General features: G+C 36.2%; 1 protein-coding gene across 1 annotated transcript; it reads right to left on the reverse strand.

Annotated features, from left to right (window-relative positions):
* Positions 1-546: 546 nt before the first annotated feature.
* On the reverse strand, positions 547-19,632 carry LOC121411489 (SUN domain-containing ossification factor-like). The gene is made up of 17 exons (XM_041604255.1): positions 19,330-19,632; positions 16,386-16,479; positions 15,778-15,888; positions 15,340-15,449; positions 13,878-13,997; positions 11,664-12,466; positions 10,519-10,705; positions 9,779-9,886; positions 9,077-9,241; positions 8,037-8,110; positions 7,382-7,571; positions 5,393-6,637; positions 4,694-4,781; positions 3,500-3,604; positions 2,743-3,013; positions 1,883-1,944; positions 547-1,454 (listed from the first exon to the last, which is right to left on the reverse strand). Exons 1-17 carry the CDS (start codon positions 19,386-19,388, stop codon positions 981-983), a joined length of 4,266 nt encoding a protein of 1,421 aa, XP_041460189.1. The 5' UTR covers positions 19,389-19,632; the 3' UTR covers positions 547-980.
* Between the last annotated feature and the right edge of the window lie 1,135 nt (positions 19,633-20,767).

Genomic DNA, 20,767 nt, shown 5'->3' on the forward strand with positions numbered 1-20,767 from the left:
AAAGAGAGCTGAACAAGGTAGAAATAGCTTGGCAAAATAATCATAATGCCATGATACAGACATAAGGTGATTCTATCATGCTTTATGACCTTGGTACATGTGCACATGTGTGCACAATTTTTTTTTATTAAACACTTACCTGAAACATACTCTGGTTTGGACATTAGGTGATGCTGAGCATTGTTAGAATTTGACAGATGCAACATGACCCATTTACCCAAATTTTAAAATCTTCAGAAATATTTAGTGAAACCATAATTAATTTAGTATCAAACAAATAAACACTTTATCAAGATCTTTCATCTCATTAAGGCTGAAGCTTATAATGGTGTAATTTTCTCCAAAAATGTAATATTTTTAATCCTAAAAGTACTTTTGCTAACTTTCCACACCAAAAAAAAAGTTTAGTTACCGTTTCAGCTGTTTACAAGAAAGGAACTAGTACAAAAAAGAACATTACTAATCAGTACCTAAAAAATTTAAGACAAACATGTAATAGTTTTACTTTTGCTGTTGATGTTTCAGCTTCACATTATAATCCAATCATAAGGTACATGTAACACCCTTGCAAAGCAGGCATTTGTTGAAAGCTTTTGTAATAAATTTAACAACTAGCAAAGGTCTTAGCTTTCTGCTCTTGCTAAAACTCAGGTAAAGGGTAATCACACCTGAATGTTTTAGCCAGTGTGTGCCGACATACACTGGTCGCGGCAAGCCATTTTATTCATGCCATTTCTTGATAAAAGTATCGAGATTTGCCTTATGTTAAAACAAAATGATTCATCAAAGGAATCATTTGACTACTTGATATTTTATGTTTTTAATGAAATGCGATTCTTGTCAATAAAAAAATAATGTGTTTCAAGGAGAAAAAGGCTGACCACATATACAGTATGTTGGCATACAGTGGCTGAAACGTCCAGGAAGAACAGCCCTTTAAGGACAGGCATGGACATTTTCTGGGTAACTTCTTTCAATCATCACCTTTTGCTATAGCCGTTAATGCACTGGTTGTTTTTCTTACCCCCTCCTCCTCCTCCTGCATGACCCTGATACTCTCCATTCATCTGTCCAATGTTCTCGGGCACATCCCTCTGTGGCTGTTGGTGTCCACCCATCCCCCCTTGTGATCCCTTCTTCACCGGAGCAGAACCCCGAAATAGAAGTCCCGCTGTGGAATGCCTAGAGTTCGCTGCCGACGGCAATCCCCTGTTGCCGGATGTTGACGGTCCTGACGTCGATTGCTTAGAGGTTGCCGATGACGATAGTCCCTTGGTGCTTGACGTCGAGGACAATGAAAAGCTGGAGGCTATAGAGGAGTTTGAAGACGAGGAGACAAGATCCTGAGGAACACTCTCTGTGGAGGTTGCAGAGGCTGCAGAAGCTGGCCTTTGGCTGTTTTTATTCCTCCCCTTGTTCTTGTGACGGTTTCTCTGCTTGGATGGCTCAGATGCCTGTTATGGAAAATGATATCGAGAGAGCAATTTTAATGATAGTACAGTGTGTCAGAGGAAAAAAGGAAACTGGGATTCTCGATTATTTTGTCCAACATAGGTAAAAGTTGTCTTTTTTTCAAAATTTATTTTCATACCCAATCATTAACATTCAAACGGATCATGTCCATTATTAACTGAGTCATCAGTGAAAATTTCATCTTGACCATACTTCCCAGAATTTGGAAAAATAGGATTCCCAGCTGATGTCTTCAGCAGAAATTTGTTAAGTCATGAGTGGTGTACAAGATACAAGTAGGTTATCAATAACAATTCAAGAGTTGCCCTCTCATTTTTTTGGCAAATTTAAGCTATATTAGTCATTAATCTCCAAAAATTAGCCCTGAAATGGGATTAGCTTTAGTTGATTCCTTTGGTCTCATTCATACCTGTCTAAGAGCCTCCCTGAGAGGGGTCGTGGGTCCTATGATCAACAAATCATCCAGGCTGCCTGTATGTCGATAAAAATATCAATTATTCAACTCAGTTTCAGCTTAGTACACAAAACACAAATACAATGCTGTAGAGGAGCATCATCAAGCAATGCATACATAAAATCCAATATACATTTAGATATTGGAATTTAAAATGATTAAAAAAGGGATAGTTCAGTTGACAAATATTAGTCAGACTAAAATGTTACACAAGCCTGGATGCTTATATAGTACTGAAGTGATGACATCACAAAAAACCTTTTTATCATTTCAGCATTTTGATAACATATTTTGGTAGAGAATGAGGAAAAATAACACTACCATAATTAGCACCACTGAATTCAGTGTATTATTGGCCTGGATTTAAATGTTAGGAACCAGACCGATAATACATTGACTTCAATGGAGTTAAGTATTCATGAGGCTATATCTTGGGGCCCTGTGGACCGATTCCCACCAAATTTGGGTTGTGGGGGTTTTCATCATCCTCTACCAAAATATGGTATCAAAAACGCTGGTATGCAAAAAGTGAAAATTGATGACATCACACTTTGGTACTCTATTAGTTCCTCTTATCTCATGTTCTTTTAAACACATGTCCTAGTTACTTTGTGTTGTTTACCGTGTAATTTTATAAATTTATATGCATTACAAGTTATTACGTCATTATTCCATGAAGCTACATTATTTCTGCTTGTATAATTTTGTAAATATTGTCATAATAAAAGACTTCTAGACCTGAAAATCTGAATTTAAGAATGCCCTGTAACCTGACTCGTTGAGCTAGAAGTGATTTCCATGAAATACTTTGTTACCTGTTTTTCCGACATCTTTCATGAAGCCGAGTCCTGGTCCCAATCCAGGACTCAAGGAGATCTTGTCCCTCATAGGCACATGGAGCAGACCATCTGAGTTCCTTCTCCCAGTCTCCTCAACAGGCTTCTTACCACTTGACTTGGTTGCCATGCCAACAGACGTGTTGATGCCGTGAGATGATTGTGAGGAAGACCTTCGTAGACAGTAGCTGAAGACGATCACCATGACGACTACCTCACACAGCATCAAAAAGAGATGACGCTCAACAACCTGTTTAGATAAGGAAGGAATAAAAGTAACATAAAATAAACCCTCATTGACCTCTGATGATGTGCTTGTTTTAAAAAGACTTACAATTTGGTAACCTTGTCATTATGTTAGTACCACAGTAACAGGGGCGAAGAAGCAAATCACAATCAAGGCTTCTGCGGCAGTTGCCATAAAAGCAAAGTAAGCCTCTATCAAAAATGACTCCAAGAAAATAAGAGTCTAAACTGGACATATATTTTATTGTACTGTACTTAACCCTGAGGTAGTTAATACTTAGCTAGAATTTGATACCTTAAGCACATCACTAACACACTACACACACACAAAAAAAATCTTTGCCATTAATAATAGGAACATTTTTTGTAAGGTCAAATATGCTCAACTCAAGCAATATCATGGAGGTACTGTGGTCAATAAATACATTCCCGGAAAGGGAAAGGGATGGGTAGAAGAACAAAGGGTGAAGGAAAATGAAAAGTGACAAACCTCTCTCAGGATTCCATCCATTCTGTGAGTCACATTCTCAAGGTCTGTTGTCATCTTCTCCAATTTCTTCTCAAGCTGCTGAATGTATTCTACTTGCTGTTGTCTCTGTAAAGATAGAAAGATAGAGCATTGTGGGCCAGTGGATTAGTCTTCTGACTTTGAAACAGAGGGTCATGGGTTCGAATCTCAGCCATGGTGTAATTTTCTTCAGCAAGAAATTTATCTACATTGTGCTGCAGTCAACCCAGGTGAGGTGAATGGGTACCCGGCAGGATTAATTCCATGAATGCACTGAGCGCTGGAAGGCAGCTCGTGCTAAAGCCGGGGTAATAATAATAAACAATGCGCCTCGGAATAGAAAATTTCTAGATAGATGGCACTATATAAATGCCTATTATTATCATTATTATAGAAAGAACTTTGCTTCAGACTTTGAAAGATGAAAATACACATATACTCATCCCATTTCATTTTAACAATATGACATCATATCAATGAGGAGCTCTAGTGATAAAGGGAATCTTTTTCAAATATTTGAGCTGCTTGTGGGCAGGTCACATGTCAAAATATGGATGCTATCCCTTTTCTTTTTTTAAACTTTATTTTCTGGCTTTGTCTCAGACACTCCATACTGCTTGCTACTGAAAAATGGATATCATGTGGAGACAGAGAGAACATTGACTGTCAACATTTGTTGGCTCAGACTGGGAAGCAATTCATAAATGGACTCGTCAAGATGTTTTATACAACAATTCCTGTCTTATCCAACAGTAAACAGTTTAGTAACAGTGTTGAAATGTAAATAATAGAGGTTGTGCATATTCTGGTCTTAAATAATGCTTTGAGTTAAATGATTATTTGACTGATGGAAGATCGATTTTTGCAGTGTCTTATAAGTTCCTGCCTAAAGATATCAGAGGGTTGGGTCAAAGTTCTTGGGGCAGATGCATGTGGGGTGATCTTTCCAAAACTTGGGCATGCCCAACGATCTGTCCATGATTAGGACAAGCTCCCAAACCAAGCAGTCATTACAATTTCACTTGAGAGTTTCCAAAATCTCTTGTGAATCCATTTAGATAATTCCCTCATTACAAGCATGCAAATAGAATTTAATACAGAACTCATGGATGCTGAGCCCTCCTAATATTACAACAGGAGAAGAAGAATACCTGATGTCATATTTACAATACTTACAAGCTCCTGTGCTTTCTGGGCATTATCTTGTACATTTTTGATCTTCGTATTAAAAGCCTTCTGCATTTCATCCATCTGCTTGCGATACCTTCATCAAATAATAATAATGGTAATCTCATTCACGATTTCATTTTAACATACAGTACGAGCACAATGTCTTGACAATAATATTCTACACTCATAGTGCAGTCATACGATTGAATCAAACCCCAAGCAAACAAATGGTTTGCCATTCATCTTAAAGCAAATGGCTTTGATTGGTCTGGTATCGGTTTCGTTGGTGTGACTGTGACATTAACTCAGCCTTTATTTTTTTTTTAAGTTCTCTTTCATTTGATGATAATGTTCAATCAAGGCAACACTTTAAATATGATGGTGTGTAGTGTAATTTCATGCAATCCTAATTCATGCATTGTATATGCACAGTAGAAATGTAGTTATTATCACCTATACTAGTGGGCAATTCCATAAAGTATGAATATCCGATCCCATATCTGTGGGGACTTTCGGAAATGATTTTTCTTCATTTCAAATGTGGTAATCTTCTTAAATTATCATAGCTTGAGCAGTTATCAAACTGAAGAATGGACAAAAATTGAAGTAGAATGTCCAAAGGATTTAAATTTCATGGAATTGCCCAATAACAGAAAATGACAACAATTTTAGGTATTGTAAAAGCAAATCTAGCTCGATGCTTACCTCTGACTGAGTTCCTCGAGATACAATCCACTCAGCGACATATTGATTTCAAGTGTCTTGATACGGTTATTCAGCCTCATCAGTACGGACTCCTTCTGAACACCATGGGGAAGGGAACCTAAACTTGAAGCACTTGGAGAGAACGACCCATTCCCCACATCTGCCGCCGCCGCTGTAGACTTACTGTTATTGGCCAGAGACGTTGGTTTCTCACCAAGCGTGCTGGGTTGGGTTACCTTTGTTGATTCGTTCACTTCCCGTTTTGATTCTTGAATTTTATTTGTCGTATTAGCACCATTCTCTTCTTTGATGGTATCAGCTACAGGTGGGGAACCTTTGTCCTCAAGTTCTTCTGAGACATTGCTATCAATTTCTGACTTGGCTATTTGTTGACTGGATGGTTTTGTTGTTCCTACTGCAGCATTCACCTTGATGGCGTCTTTGTCAGAAGTTTGTACCGGAGGCTGTTCCTTTTCTTCCGATTCAGGTCTTGTGATGGTTTCAATGGGTGGAACATCATGGCTGATATTAGTTGATTTATTTGACTCAGAAGCACTCGCAACTTCAACATCTATGCTCTTGTTTTTCGATTTTGTTTTTTCCTCTGTTACAGAATCTTTAAGGAGAGGGACTGGTTTTGGTTCAACACTTATCTCAGATTTATTCTCCTTATCTTCACTCGGCAACCTATTAATCTCACCTCCAACATCCATCATATTTTGTGTTTGGTCTAATGATGTATGGAGTATCTGCTTCGTCTTGGTCTTCGTGGCTAATATCTCCGAACGTGAACTTTTGATAGGCCGTGCGACATCCGTTGATGGGAAGACAATCGAAGGGGGAGAGCTGGATTCTATTTTCTTGTCTTCTCCATGGTAAATGTCAGGTGGGGTTGGTTCTAAGACTATCGACGTCTGAATACTGGCCTCTATCTTGTCTTTTGTATCTTCAATCTTTGTCTGAATCACTTCCATCGGTACTTGACTAGGCAGAAGAAGATTGCTAGTCTCCTCAACAGTCTCTCCTCCTGGTTTGATAGGTTTAGGTCTTTGTTTCAGTGCCTTGCAACATAAAAGGATTGATCCAGCAGCTTGGGCGAGGAGACTAAAGCAGCAATGTTGTGATGCGGTGGCATAGTTCTCTTGGAAACAAACTTCTTGTCCGTTACACCTGTCATTATGAGGTTCACTCTCCTTGTCAGAGCCTTGAGTGCCATCTTCTTTCACTTTGCCATCGGAAAAGTTTCTGTTAATGATCAAAGAATAGGAAAAATATCAAAGTCATGATGGGGATATGAAATCGAAGTAATATCTCTTACAAATAGTTGTGTTTTTTCAGATTATAGGTACCGCCAAATGTTTGAGTGTCCATATTGTGAGTTTCGGTGGGGGGGGATTTCTTATCACAACCAGGGGAGTTTGGGGGGAGGAGGACCAGAATCAAACTGAATAAAGTCAGTAATTTCATCCCCTAATTAAATTCATATATTTGGCCTAACGTGTGGACTTACTAATGACCAGTGATGAGCGAGCAGTTATGAGTAAAGTATACAATACTGACTTGGTTTTAAGATGAGGATGGTTTATCACTGTTAAATAAAATATGATACACATAATGTTGCATGGGCAATAGAATAATTACCCACATTTGTCACCTATTCTGGAGAGAAAAACTGAAGGCAGGAGAGGAAGAGGTTGGAAACTAAAAGCTGACTTGGGAATATTAAGGAGATGATAGGCAGAAAGATGAATGTTGTGAGATTGCACTAGAGAGAAAAAGATGGAAAACAAACCTATTTAAAGAGAAGGAACAGCAGTAAGGTAAGGTCACCAAAGAAACGGTCCAATGGCCTTGGCAAAGCCACAGGTGTGTCAGAACTGTTCCAAACATACCTTGTGGGTATAAATCTCACTAATTCCTTTGATGATGTGTAGTGTGTCCCCTCTATGTCTTTACATGGAAAGAAATCTTCGATCAACATCTACATACCTATCCATTGGCATCTCTTCACCAATATCATCAGCACTCTTATCAGTGTCCGCCTCCCCGTCTGACTTGGAGCCTGTTAGAACTTTAGCAGCTTTCTCTACCAGCTTGAAGACCGCATCCTTGGCGTGGTCCAGAATACCATTACCCTTGAGATCTTCAGGTAATGGTGTCGGATGTACGGGAAGCACATCTATTAGAAAAGAAAGTCAATCAAACAATAATTCCTTTATATTGTGCACAATTTATGCATTTCATAATCCATGTGAAGAAGAGGGAAGGGAAGCGGTAAGGCCAGTATGAATGAGGACGCTCAAGAAATAAAGAGGTGGGAGTGTCATCATGGTGCCAGAGACAGTAACCCTTCGTAAGATGGGAAATGCTTATTGAAAAATAAACAATGATGCCCAAAAGAAAATGTAAAAGAAGCCCTCATTGTGATGTCATATTTGTGCATTAATCCTGAGAAATTGGTCAACCACAGTGCACTTTAAACACATGAGGTCATCAGATTGTCTCTCTTTCAAAGTAATTACAGACCACATTTCAACTCTGAAGTCTTCAAATTATCTAATGTATAGTTCTACTGATTGATTCTCGATTGAAAATCAAAGAGGATTAGGGGTTAGGATTAGTTAGGGTTAGTTGAGATTCTGACCTTGTTCTGTTGAAGATGCCGAGTCGACTCCCTCTGCATCATCAATTTCCTCCACCATGCTTGTACCAAATACTCTATAAGAATAAGATGAAGTTCTGGTCACGAAACATTCTTAAAGTGATGTTGATTTTATAAAGGCCCATTCAGATGTGATGCAAGAAAGCTTTGATATTTATTTAGTTCATACGGCATGATAATCAAGACCTGGGTCCTGTTGCATGAAAGTTACATTATGGCAAGTACCATGGTTACGATGCTGGATAACCAATCAAAATCAAGGAGTCCAAGCAAGTTACCATTCAATTTTTAAGGTGTCATAATATCTTCATGAAACATGACCCTGGAATTTGTATATCATTGTGAATGCCAGATTCTCCCAAATGCATTTACATAAGCTTGAATAAGAGGTCAGTACAATATAAAATTTGCATGCATACGTTACAAATAGGGCCAACTCATCAAGTTTATTTCACAAAATATTTAAGCGTTTTTACAAATTTGGCAGTTCCGTTAACTCAAGTGATAAAATAGGGAAGAGATTAACAAGAAAATCACTCGAACATTTAAAAAAATAATCACAAAATTAATGTCCCACATCTTTGAAACGGTCTTTGAATATTCATTGTTTATTTCATATTAAAATAATTTATTTTGAATGGAAATTGAAAAGAATTATATTTTTTTACTTTTGAAATTTGAAGATTTATCATGATTTATCAAGATTAATGTTTTTATGTAAGCTTTACATGAACCAAGAACTTACAAACAGCTTTCTGAAACACCCACCCACGTACACTCATACACTGCGAGGAAAAAAGTGTTCTGAGCCAAAGAAAGTAACGGAATACCTTCAATGAAAGGGAACTGTTTGTAACGTTTTGCAAGACGTTATGCATTACTTTACGAACGACTTTACACATGACTGGAACATGTTCTTTGATGCTAACTCAGGTACAAATGGATACATCATCTAGCACAAGAACAGGTCACCATGAGTAAATTCATTCATAACTTACAAACAAAAGGATTGAAACACCAACCTGAGCACACTAAGAGGACAAAAGTGTTCCGAGCCAAAGAAAGTAAGCATCTCAATCCTCATGTACTTGGCAAACATGGTTTCTTCATTAAGAGGGAAGTTCTGAAGAGATCGTTCATCGCGAGCTACGAACGTACCTAGCTGATGCCACTCTCTCACTGGGTACCTGATGATAAGGATGGATTAAAGAAAATTAGGAAATCCACAATTTTTACTAGCATTTTCTTCATCCAAGTTATTTTATTCTTTTTATTGAAAATTACCTAGTTGATGTCACCCTCTCAATAGGTACCTGATAGGAATTGATAAAGTAAATTAGAAAAACCACCATTTTTTTAATCATTTTCATTATCCTTTTCATTTTATTCTTTTTATCCAAAGAACGTAGATGATGCCACTTGGGTACCTGATCATAGATGGATAAAAGTTCAAGACAACCACAAATACTTTTATATATTTTTAGGACAAATATTTTACAGAAATAGTTTTAAGAAGATAACATGTACCTATAAACACCATGAATGACATACTAATTGTGTTTTTAATAGTTGAAGAAAGACATGTTTGAAGAACGTAAAATATGTTAATAAAGAGAATTTTACTTTCACAGCATAATTCACAATATCTTTTCATATTTTCTTGGAAAACTACATAAAAGCACATTTTCCCATTCATTTTTTTTTCTTCAATTTCTAAGCCTTACCTGTCACTTATTGAGACTTTGAAGCTCTCAGGAACACAAGAAAAGAGTTCATAGTTGGCAAGCTCTATCAGTTTTACCTGGATAGGCTCACATAACTCTACAGTAAACCTGATGTGTGAGTGTGTGAAAAGAGAGAGAGAGAACAAGGGAGATAGACAGACAGAAAGCAAAAAGAGATAGAACGACGGGGGACAATATTGTGGAACAAAACAAAAAGGATCCATGAAGGTAATCAGTTTTCATTGATATTTCTATGTATATAACAAAAAAAATGCTCCCTCTTTTAACTTAATGTTCTTCTAAACCCATACCACAATAGATGTCCTTTTATTACATGTAGTAGAAATTATCATTTTTTACTTAAATATTTAAGTTTCAATAGATTATGTAAAATAATTCAAATAATATTAAAAATTTAGTATCACAGTGGTGCTATACTTGCTTTTATTTTGTCTTATAGGAATATACAAATTTGATTTAATAATTTTTTTATTGTCCATTGCTGAAATTCATTTTTTCGAAATGCAAAAACACATCATGAAATTAATTTTCAAAATTAATGAACAAAATACTGTAACAAATCATGAGACTTTTACATATACACATACAAAGACAAAGCACACCAAGGGCAATAAAATAGGAATGGGAATGGACAATCTATGAAGGCGATTCGGTCACAAAGAAAAGCTTGGACGAGAAGGCAGGACACACCTAGGATAAACCATAGTACAGATACCTACCATATACTTTTGGCTGAGCAAGGGTTGATCATATAGATGTCCCTATTGCTGTTGAGAATAGCCGAAGGGCTCTGGGCTTCCGGATTGGTTCCAAGTATCTTTGATCCGCAGTCAGCCGATGCATGGTTCTTACTGTTTTCATTCAAGTTGAACTTTGGAGCGGGCGCAGGATTTCTCTCACCTTGACCTGTAAAGGATTATGGTAAGAATTCTATAATGTTAACCATCCTGTGCCATATATAAAGCTTACCCGTTGATTATGGGGATATTTTTATGATTGATCATACACAATAAAATATGCAATCAATTGTAAAATTCAGACCAATGATTTGTGATTGTATAAATTATCACCACCACCATCATCATCATCACCATCACCATCATCATCACCACCACCATCATCATTATCACCATCATCATCACCATCATCATCATCACCATCATCATCATCATCACCATCACCATCATCATCACCATCACCATCATCATCATCATCACCATCATCATCACCATCACCATCATCATCATCATCATCACCACCAATAGCATTACCATCACCCATCATTATTATTTGTTTGTCTACTGTATTTGTGATTAAGTTATGATAAATAATTCATAATTCTCAGTTTCAATTTTTGCTGGGATGCACTGTATGATCACATGGATAATACCCACTGGCAGATGGGGGGGGCCATAGTTAAAATTTGTAATTTAAATATACCGCTTTTACCCAAGTGTGCCCCGCCCCCTTGAAAATGAAGAACTTTTTTTCCAATTTTTCTTGGACAAAAAAAAACTTTTTTTTTTTGCTTGTCAAATTTTCATCAGAAAAATGTGCCCCCCCCCTTTTTTAATTCCTGGATCCACCCCTGATAATACATAATTGGTCCCATTGAAGTCAATGTATAACTGCCCTGGTTCTAAATATGGTAATCTTGAAAATCTCAGCTGAACTATTGTTATAAATTTCTTGAAAGCTGATTATCATTTCATAGTTGTTGATTAAACCTGAATTGCTTCACCCACAATATCTATTCAACATTGGAGGTAGATTTTTTTTTCATTACACAATCTATTTCATCTACATGTATCTATAGATAGCAACATTATTTTCAATCAAGAAAGAGTGAATAAAAACTACTCACCCAATTCTCTATCAAAGTCTTCCTTTGCTTGTTGTAACTTCTTTTCCCTCCACTCATCATAGGATGGCATTTCATCAGTTTTAATCACATCATGATCTGTCGCATTAGATTTGGTTTCTTCCTCGGTAGGTTTGATCCCCTCTCCAGAATCAACTTCAGACCTTTTCTCATCTTCTGTCTTATCCTCTTGATCTTGTTTTAATTCTTCATCTTTGTCATCCATTGTTTCTTTGTCTTTCTCATCTAAGCCTCGCTTTACATCCAGTGATTTCTCACCTCCTTTTTCTTCCGGTTCTGTCTCCTCTTCCTTCCCCCTTTCCTTTGTCTTTTTCTCCTCCTCGTCTTTTTGTTCCACTACATTATCCCCCGCGATTTCCTCATCTATCTGCTGATCAATCTCTATCTCTTCTCCTTCATCTTCACCAGTCCCAGGTAATTTTCTTTCACCTGTTTCTTCAAAGGTTTCCATGCTGGGCTGTTCTTTTAAGATGTCTTTCTTGTCATCTGTCCTTATTTCTTCCAAATTATCAGCTAAATGAGAGTCATCGGCCGACACATTTGCTCCTTCTTCCTCTGTATTTTCATCAACTACCTCTGTCTTGGCATCTACTGATTTCTCACCAGGGTCTGGCTCTTTTGTGGTATCTGTTGATATATCTTCCGCACTCGATTCTTGATCCTGGTTTGGATCTCCATCTAAATGTTTTTCTTCACTTTTGTCTATTTCATCTTCCTCTGCTTCTGCTTGTGCAAGCTCTCTTTGTTGACTGTCCTCTTCGACATCTTCTGTGATTTCATTATCCCTGCAAATATGAATAAGAAATATTTGAAATGTGCAGAAGATGAATTAATTGTATCTACATGGCAAAAGCTGTTTGCAACTGATTCTATCACTACCTTTAAACAAAAATACATCTACCTGTGCAGGTCACTTTATCTGAGGGGCCAAGCCCAGAAAGATAGCAATATTGCCAGTCCAACTGAGGATTAACAATTCCCAAGGTCATCAACTGAAAATATATGAAAGAGCAATGCAGATCAAATGCCTTGCTCAGGGACACAAGTGCCTTGACTGGATGTTGTACCCTGAACTCTCATTTGTCTTGTCAATTAATGCTTTAGAATTTTTGGTCACAGCATTTCAGTTTAATTTACACAGGGTGACATATCATCTGATATTCTACATGAATTAATTCCTGTATAGTGATTGGTGTGAGTTAGCCAGTATATTCTGGCTATGATGTGAGAACAAAATGCATATGATGAAAATTTGCAATGCTGTGACGTTGTTAATGGAAAAGTGCACTATTCCATCATCAATGTCACAGATCGTATAATCTTTTGTGGACTCTCTCAAGATGTGACTGCAGAGACATCCCTAACCCAATTGCTTACAACTGAACAAGAAGTAGGTCAATCAGCACACACATCAGCTCAGCAAGGGCAGCGATATCTATATTTTGGTCTGGATCTGGGATTTATCATCTAGATGTAGATTGCCAAGATCCATCGTTCTATCTTAAGGAATGGATATAAAACAAATATACCAGACATTTTTTTTGAAATTTGCATCTCAGAAAAAAGTAATTTCATCCAATAAATATAATTCACTCTCTACTTCTCAAAGTCTGGTACATTTCCTTTATTATATCCTTTTTTCCAAAGATAGAATGACAGATCCCAAATAAGCTAGTCCTAGTTGTTCAATGAATCTGGACCAAAATCTAGATCTACATGTAGCTCTGCACTCTTTACTACATGTGCTAACAGACAATGCAATGCTATTTGAAGCGATCACTATACAATATTTAGTGTATCCAACAAAACATCACCCTATGTAAAGCAAGCTTAAGTACTGTGACCGAATGGACTCAAGAAGTCAACACATGTATCCAGGGTTTGATTTGGCCAAGGAAATAATCTCAATTGCTATTTCATGTCTTTCAGATGGTAACAATAAGGAGTTTTACAACTGCAATGGGGACAGATTCAAGAACAGTAAATGTATTGAAAATGCCTGTCAAATGATAAAGAACCTTGAAGATCTGTCAAAACTTGGTGAACCAGAACAACAGTTTCGTCCCAAGTCTAGCAGCTGACAAACAATTGCAAATGTGTCTTATGTTTAGAGTCTAGGACGAAACTGCCATTTTGATTCACCAAGACTTCTTGGTTGTACTTTGTTGTGAAGACCCCATAACACAGAAATCTTACCCAGATATATCCTGTTTAATCAGTCCGTCCTCAGATGAACCATCCATATCATTGTTAACAGGCATAGGGTCATTATCGGTGGGGCTGTCATCATCATCTGGAATGACAATGTCTTTTTCTCTGCAACACCAAAATATAAATACATGTAAAAGTAATAACAACAATAATACTAATGGTAATGATGATGATAATAACAACAATAATAGTAATTATGAAAAATATGTAATAATTGTAATAATAATAATGATAATAATGATAATAACAATGATAAAAATACAATAATAATAACAACAACAATAAATATGATGATGATGATGAATATAAAATACCGTAGAAAGTAAAATACAGGAGTACATTAACATTCAAAGGAAGATGACTGAGGAAAACAGTAGAAACGTGAAACTAAGGTTACATCCATTCAAACACCTAAGTTGATTTTAATATATTTTTCTTGATAAATTAAACTTTAAGATGGGCAACAATATTTGAAGCCTAAAAATAATATTTATTTTTCTATGTCACAATGGAAATTTCTTAACAATAGAATGGTTTTGCAAATACAATATCAGCAGCAATATTTGGCAGGTGCAATTTATCACAGGTCAAGTCCACCCCAGAATAAGGTTGATTTGAATAAATAGAGAAAAATCAAACTAGCATAATGCTGAAAATTTCATCAAAATCGGATATATAATGAGAAAATTATGAAATTTTAAAGTTTTGATTATTTTTCACATAACAGTGATATATGCAAAACTCAGTGACGTGCAAATGAGATGATGTTCCTACATGTAACTCATTATTTCTTTTGTTTTCTATTGTTTGAATTATTTCATATTTTACAGATTTGACAATGAGGACCAACTTGACTGAACCATATAATATCAACACAATGCTAATTCCATGTGTTCATAATCATTTTTTCACTTGACAATGAGGAGAAAATTACAATATTTCATATAATGAAATGCAAAAGAAATTGTGAGTGGATGACGTCATCAGTCTCATTTGCATACCGACCAGGATGTGAATATAACTTTTTTTGTGAAATTAAGCAAGACTTTAAAATGTCATAACTTTCTTATTTTATATCCGATTTTGATGAAAATTTCAGTGTTATGCTTGTTGGATTTTTCTCTATTTATTCAAATCGACTTTTTGTTGGGGTGGACTTGTCCTTTAATAATGATAAAACTTGATTCATACAGCATCTTTTCAAAAGAATGCAAAGCAAATTAACATACTATTTTGTATTATCGTTATTACATCAGCTTTAGCTTGAACTGACATTGCCAATGCTCAATGCATTCATGGATAACACTATGCCACTATACCTTACTTGTGTTGAGTAGAGCATGAAGTGAATATATTTCTTGCTGAAAAAAAAGCTTACCATAGAATTATGTTAATATTGCAGTTTTCTATAAATAGAGACCAATTTGTAAAAAAGAAAGTGACATACCTGCTCTCATCCTGATCATGTTTTTGCTCTCTCGGTGATGGTTTAGGGTCTATTGGTGGTTCATTCTGCACATCCTGATAAACAGTTTCTGATGACAAAACACCTGAATTCTGAAAAAAAATAAAAATAAAAAATAAACAAGGACCTCATAAGAGTAATTTTCAAATCACACAATAAATGGGCTGTACAGTGTGTGTTGTTTTCATGTGACTGGGCATTTAAAAAGACAATTTCAAGTTAATCACATAATGATCTGTATTTTAACACTGAATGGCATTTACAGGGGCTGCGGTACGATTGTCAAAGTGGAGGGGGGCTGACCATGCAAAATAATCACAATCATATGGTCATTTTTACCTTTTTAGTACACAGTCTTGGAAAAGGGGGGCTGAGGCACCCCTAGCCCAGCCACGGCCCCTGATTTATATTGTATTGTACCTTTTGTTTAGTGGAGTCTTGTTGATGTTGATTCTCTGTGATGCCTCCAACCTTCTCTTCCTTCACGACCTCATCAGTGCTTAAATGCATTTCTATTTCACCATTAGGGTTCTGGACAGTGAAAGAAATTTGTGAGACAAAGTTTGGCAATTGGCTGGAATTTTCTAATCATCAATCCCATCATACTAATTCGTCAGTTTGATCATGCCCAAGACAGGTGATCCACAACTGAATGCTTAAAGATCTATATTTGGTACAGTAACATAAATTTTACTTCATGATATCATGAAATCCAAGGTGAAGAACGGTTTCACTGAATGTCAACAACATAAATAGGCACATGTATGACGGTGTATTATAATTGATTGGAAACTTTATTCGTTTCTCTGCAATTACCCATTTTCTAACAGAATCATTTGGCTCATATTATTTGAATTCATTCATACAAACAATTGGGTTTCTTTATTGGACTCTCTTTGAACTCATTATGGAATCGTCACAACTAGCATTTAAATTAGCAGAGGACTAGCTATATCAATACTGCAAAACAACCAAGCAATATCTATTCCTTAAAATCTCATTTCAACCATTTCACATTTCAAAGATACCTTAATATTAGCAGGAGGCTGGTCAGACTCTCCAATTGCATGTCCATCCTTGGCATCCTCTCTCGAATCTCTGTTAATACTGCACAGTGATAACCTGTAGATAATTAGAATAGGTAGAGCTTAATAAACTGAATGAATATTTTGAAAATATCATGTCATCATGTCTCTAATGACTATAAATTTATAACAAACACATTGGTTATTCAAGTTATTATTAAACAAAGACACTAAATCAACCTTCGCTATTAAGCTTCCTTGACCTGTGCACAGCTCTGATATTGATATCTTTCTGGGTTTTTTTTATCGTGACACACAATCCTGACATCAAGGTACAAACTGGACCCTCAAAAAAGGAAAAGTTCTGTCTCGTTCGTTCTCCTTTCAAAATTGAAAACAAAATGGCCAATCGATACCGAGAACGAACACGAATTAGAGGTCTAACTTTTCCTTTTTTTAGGGTCCAGTTTGTGCCTCGATGTCAGGATTCTGTGTCACGATAAACTAGACCAAAAGCTTTGGTCTCTAATATATTGGTTGTTCCACTGAACTCCATTGGCTCCACTCACCAATTACAGAGACCCGCAAAAAAGGAAAAGTTCTGTCTCGTTCGTTCTCCTTTCAAAATTGAAAACAAAATGGCCAATCGATACCGAGAACGAACACGAATTAGAGGTCTAACTTTTCCTTTTTTTAGGGTCCAGTTTGTGCCTCGATGTCAGGATTCTGTGTCACGATAAACTAGACCAAAAGCTTTGGTCTCTAATATATTGCTTGTTCCGCTGAACTCCATTGGCTCCACTCACCAATTACAGAGACCAAAATTCTAACTCGATCTGTACAGGGACTCAATGGCCATATGTTTATGTATTAAGTTCAGATAAACCAGGAAGTGGGAGTTGCGCGACAGTCGAAGTTAGTCGCTGTTTTTCCCCTTTTAAGGTTTTTTTTTCCGTTTTGGTGCATTTCAGGCCAAAATGGAATAATCTTTATTTTGGCCTAGTTCTTTTTACATACTTTTATAAAATAAAGACAAAAATCGATGAGCCCTGTTGGGGGGGGTTGCATTATTTACCCCCTAATGGTGGCTGCACGATAGCGAGCCGTCTGTGTACGAGGAGAAATTTTAAAAAAATGTTTAAAAAACTCCTAAAAGCAGATGGCTGCCAACTGTCTTAACGATAAACCTTCATCCATAATCAAGTTAAGTGCATAATTTATTTTTCCCCTTTTATTTGGAATGCAGTTTCGCTTGACAGCTTCCAAAAGCTCCTGCAAAATCACCTTGAAAATATCCCTCACTGCAACCATCCTGCCTGTGGGGAATCTACAGGTAGGACTATGGTGTGCCAATGCTGTACATAGCACACACTTTAAAAAATCATAAAAATATCACTTTTGTGACCAAAATTACTAATTTCCATACAGTTGCAATTCATTTTTTATTAGTAACTTGTAAATAATTTATGTATTCACCAGAGTGCTCAAAAACTTGAATTTGGGGCATATTTTTGTGTACGCCCTCTATTGGTGGAAAGTAATATGGCAAGAAAATTTTCATTTTTCAATCTCTATTTTTAATTAAGAAAAAATAATTTAAAGAATCAAATTTACATAAGAGCCAAGTTATATGATGAATAGCTGTATTGGAAATTGACAGTGAAAGAAAATCAAGCATTCGTCCCATAGAAAAAGAGAAAATAAGCCAAAATTGCCATCCTTATTTTGCCACACATGGAGATGTAACTGAGAACAAGGTTATATCATAACCTTGTTCATGAGTGCTCATAACCACTTGTTCACTGATACCACACAGCCTGTGGTGAATCTACAGGTAGGACTATGGTATGCCAATGCTTTACATAGCACACACTTTTAAAAAGAGAAAACAAGCCAAAAATTGCCACCCTTATTTTGCCACACATGGAGATGGAACTGAGAACAGGGATATATCATAACCTTGTTCATTGAATGAGTGCTCCTTGTTCATTGAATGAGTGCTCCTAACGTGCGTCCAAGACTGAAGAATAATTTCATCTCCGTCGAGATAGGCTACAGTACCCTTTGAAGATTACAGCAGATGATAATGATGATGATGCTATTGCGACCCCATTCTACCCCATTTTGAAGAGTTCCCATGTCTGCCTCATATTACATGTAGCCTGGAGGTGTCTTGGGAGTAAATTCATCTACCTATGTAGGTTACTCCCCTAACGCCTGGCTTTGCTTTATATGCCTCTCTGTAGCAGCGAGGGTTACCTGTGTTGAACCTAGACCTAAATCACCAATTTTATTTTTTGTTTTTCGCCCAAAGTTATGTACATGGGCAAGTTTTATGTTGACCCCCATTTTTTGCATTTTTTTCTTAATTTTCATTAGGCCTAAATAGTAGTAAAATTGAAAAAAGTTAAGAGCAAGTGCGTTCACTTACCCCGTCTGTTTACGTCGCCATTTTTATTTCTTTTGTTATCGATACCTAGATACACACGCGTGCAGAGCTGCAACTTAGATTTTAAAAATCCTTGCATTTGCCGATTAGAAATAGAATATCACGATTCGTAAAATATTTGTTTCGGTTGATAAATATCTTATATTAATTGATTAAACATTCAGACATTTTGCGATTCCTGATATCTATCGGCAGATGCAAGTATTTTTTAAATCAAAGTTGGCAGCTCTACAGTATAGAGCAGCCAACTTGGATTAGACGCCTCCAGGCTAATTACATGGACGAGTCTTGGGCTTCGCGGGCCGGAGCTCCCTGGGTGGCTAGGCGCAACGAAGTCGATGAAGAAGTACAAAACTACAACCACACACATATTTAACAACATGTGGGACTGAACTTAGTATTTTATATGTAAATGCCATGTTCAGCCAAATATATGATTGTATACGACATAATTTACAAAACGGTTTATCGAATTCAACTCAAAGGAATCATACTTACGACGAAACTGCAAAAAGATACAGAAATAACCATGCTACAAGACAAGTAAGTGTCGTCATCTTTCTTTCTTCTGCGCTGTGCTACGTCTCCTTGATGAATCTACCAATAGTGTCGCCGAAATGTCCAATTGCAAGAAAAAATATCTTAGTTTATCTAATTGATAAAGATGGAAAGGAAAGATATATGATTAACAAACACTATTCCCCACTTACATCTTTATAAACGATTTGGTTTATATGGAATTCTAAAAGGCAGATCAATTTATAAACTTTATAACAAATATCAGAAATATGCAATTCCCCTCAGGCCATTTTGGCAAGCCGACCAAAAGTGTACGCGTCCCGGACTCTTTGGAGTATAGTGACCACATCAAATTAAAAGTGTCTATTCTATGTGAAATGTAGGTCTACACAGATTCTAAAAAATATTTGGCCTACATAAAAAAAATAGCAGCTCGCCTTTCGCGTTCACTATTCATTTATAATTTACTTTTGGTATATGTTTCCATTCATGCAAATACTTTCATTTTAACGTCGCTATCGAACAGAATCCAAAAACAATGCAAACTTTACTTGGGGTGAAGAAAATGAATTAGAGCCTATTCTAATGGCAGTACGTGAATTACTATCAAATGACCTTAATAGCAAAAATTTTCCTATGTTGGAATGAGAGGAAAAGAAACATGATGACGATATAGTAAGTTTCACAGAGGTGATCAAAATAAATTGATAAATGCTTGTATTATAGTGATAATAGTCAACAAATGAACCGGTTTTGAATTTAATTGAATTGAATTCCTTAATTTAATTTCATATCTTCAATTTCTATCATAAAAATAAAAAATAAAAAATATAAATACAAGAAAAATTACATTAATCAATATACAAATCAATCAAGCTTACACTTTCAAATTTAAAGTAACAATACGAACAATAACAAATATCATTGATAAATCAAAACCTTCTAAAAACGTAATTAAAGTATATAAATGGTTGTCTTTGTATGCTGCAGAAAAAAGGAAATGGAAAGAAAAGAAGAGACCAGCTGAGAAGCGAGGCTTGTGCGACGGCCCGGTGCGACGCTGATCTCTCGAACAGAAAGCAAAACGTAAACATGGTAATACTAATAGGAGATTTATAGTGAGTGTATAAACAGAGTAAAATACATGGTCATGGATGATTAAAAAATATGACGGAACAAAATGAATGGGGGATCCACGAAGAAAGAATAAGATACAACAGAATATTAAGGGGGAAAGGGGAAAATAATAAAAACGTAAAGAGGAAAAAAGGGAGTGGGAGGAAAGATCAGAGGTGAGCTAGATCTGTGTAAATTCTAAATATTCTAAGTTTGTTGGGAGTAAGAGGCAAAAATTGATTTTTTTTTACTTAAGTTTGAATGTAATAAACTTAAACTTTCTTTTTTATTAAAGGAAGAG

The sequence above is a fragment of the Lytechinus variegatus genome, chromosome 3, assembly GCF_018143015.1.
Source record: "Lytechinus variegatus isolate NC3 chromosome 3, Lvar_3.0, whole genome shotgun sequence".
NCBI classification, from domain to species: Eukaryota; Metazoa; Echinodermata; class Echinoidea; order Temnopleuroida; family Toxopneustidae; genus Lytechinus; species Lytechinus variegatus.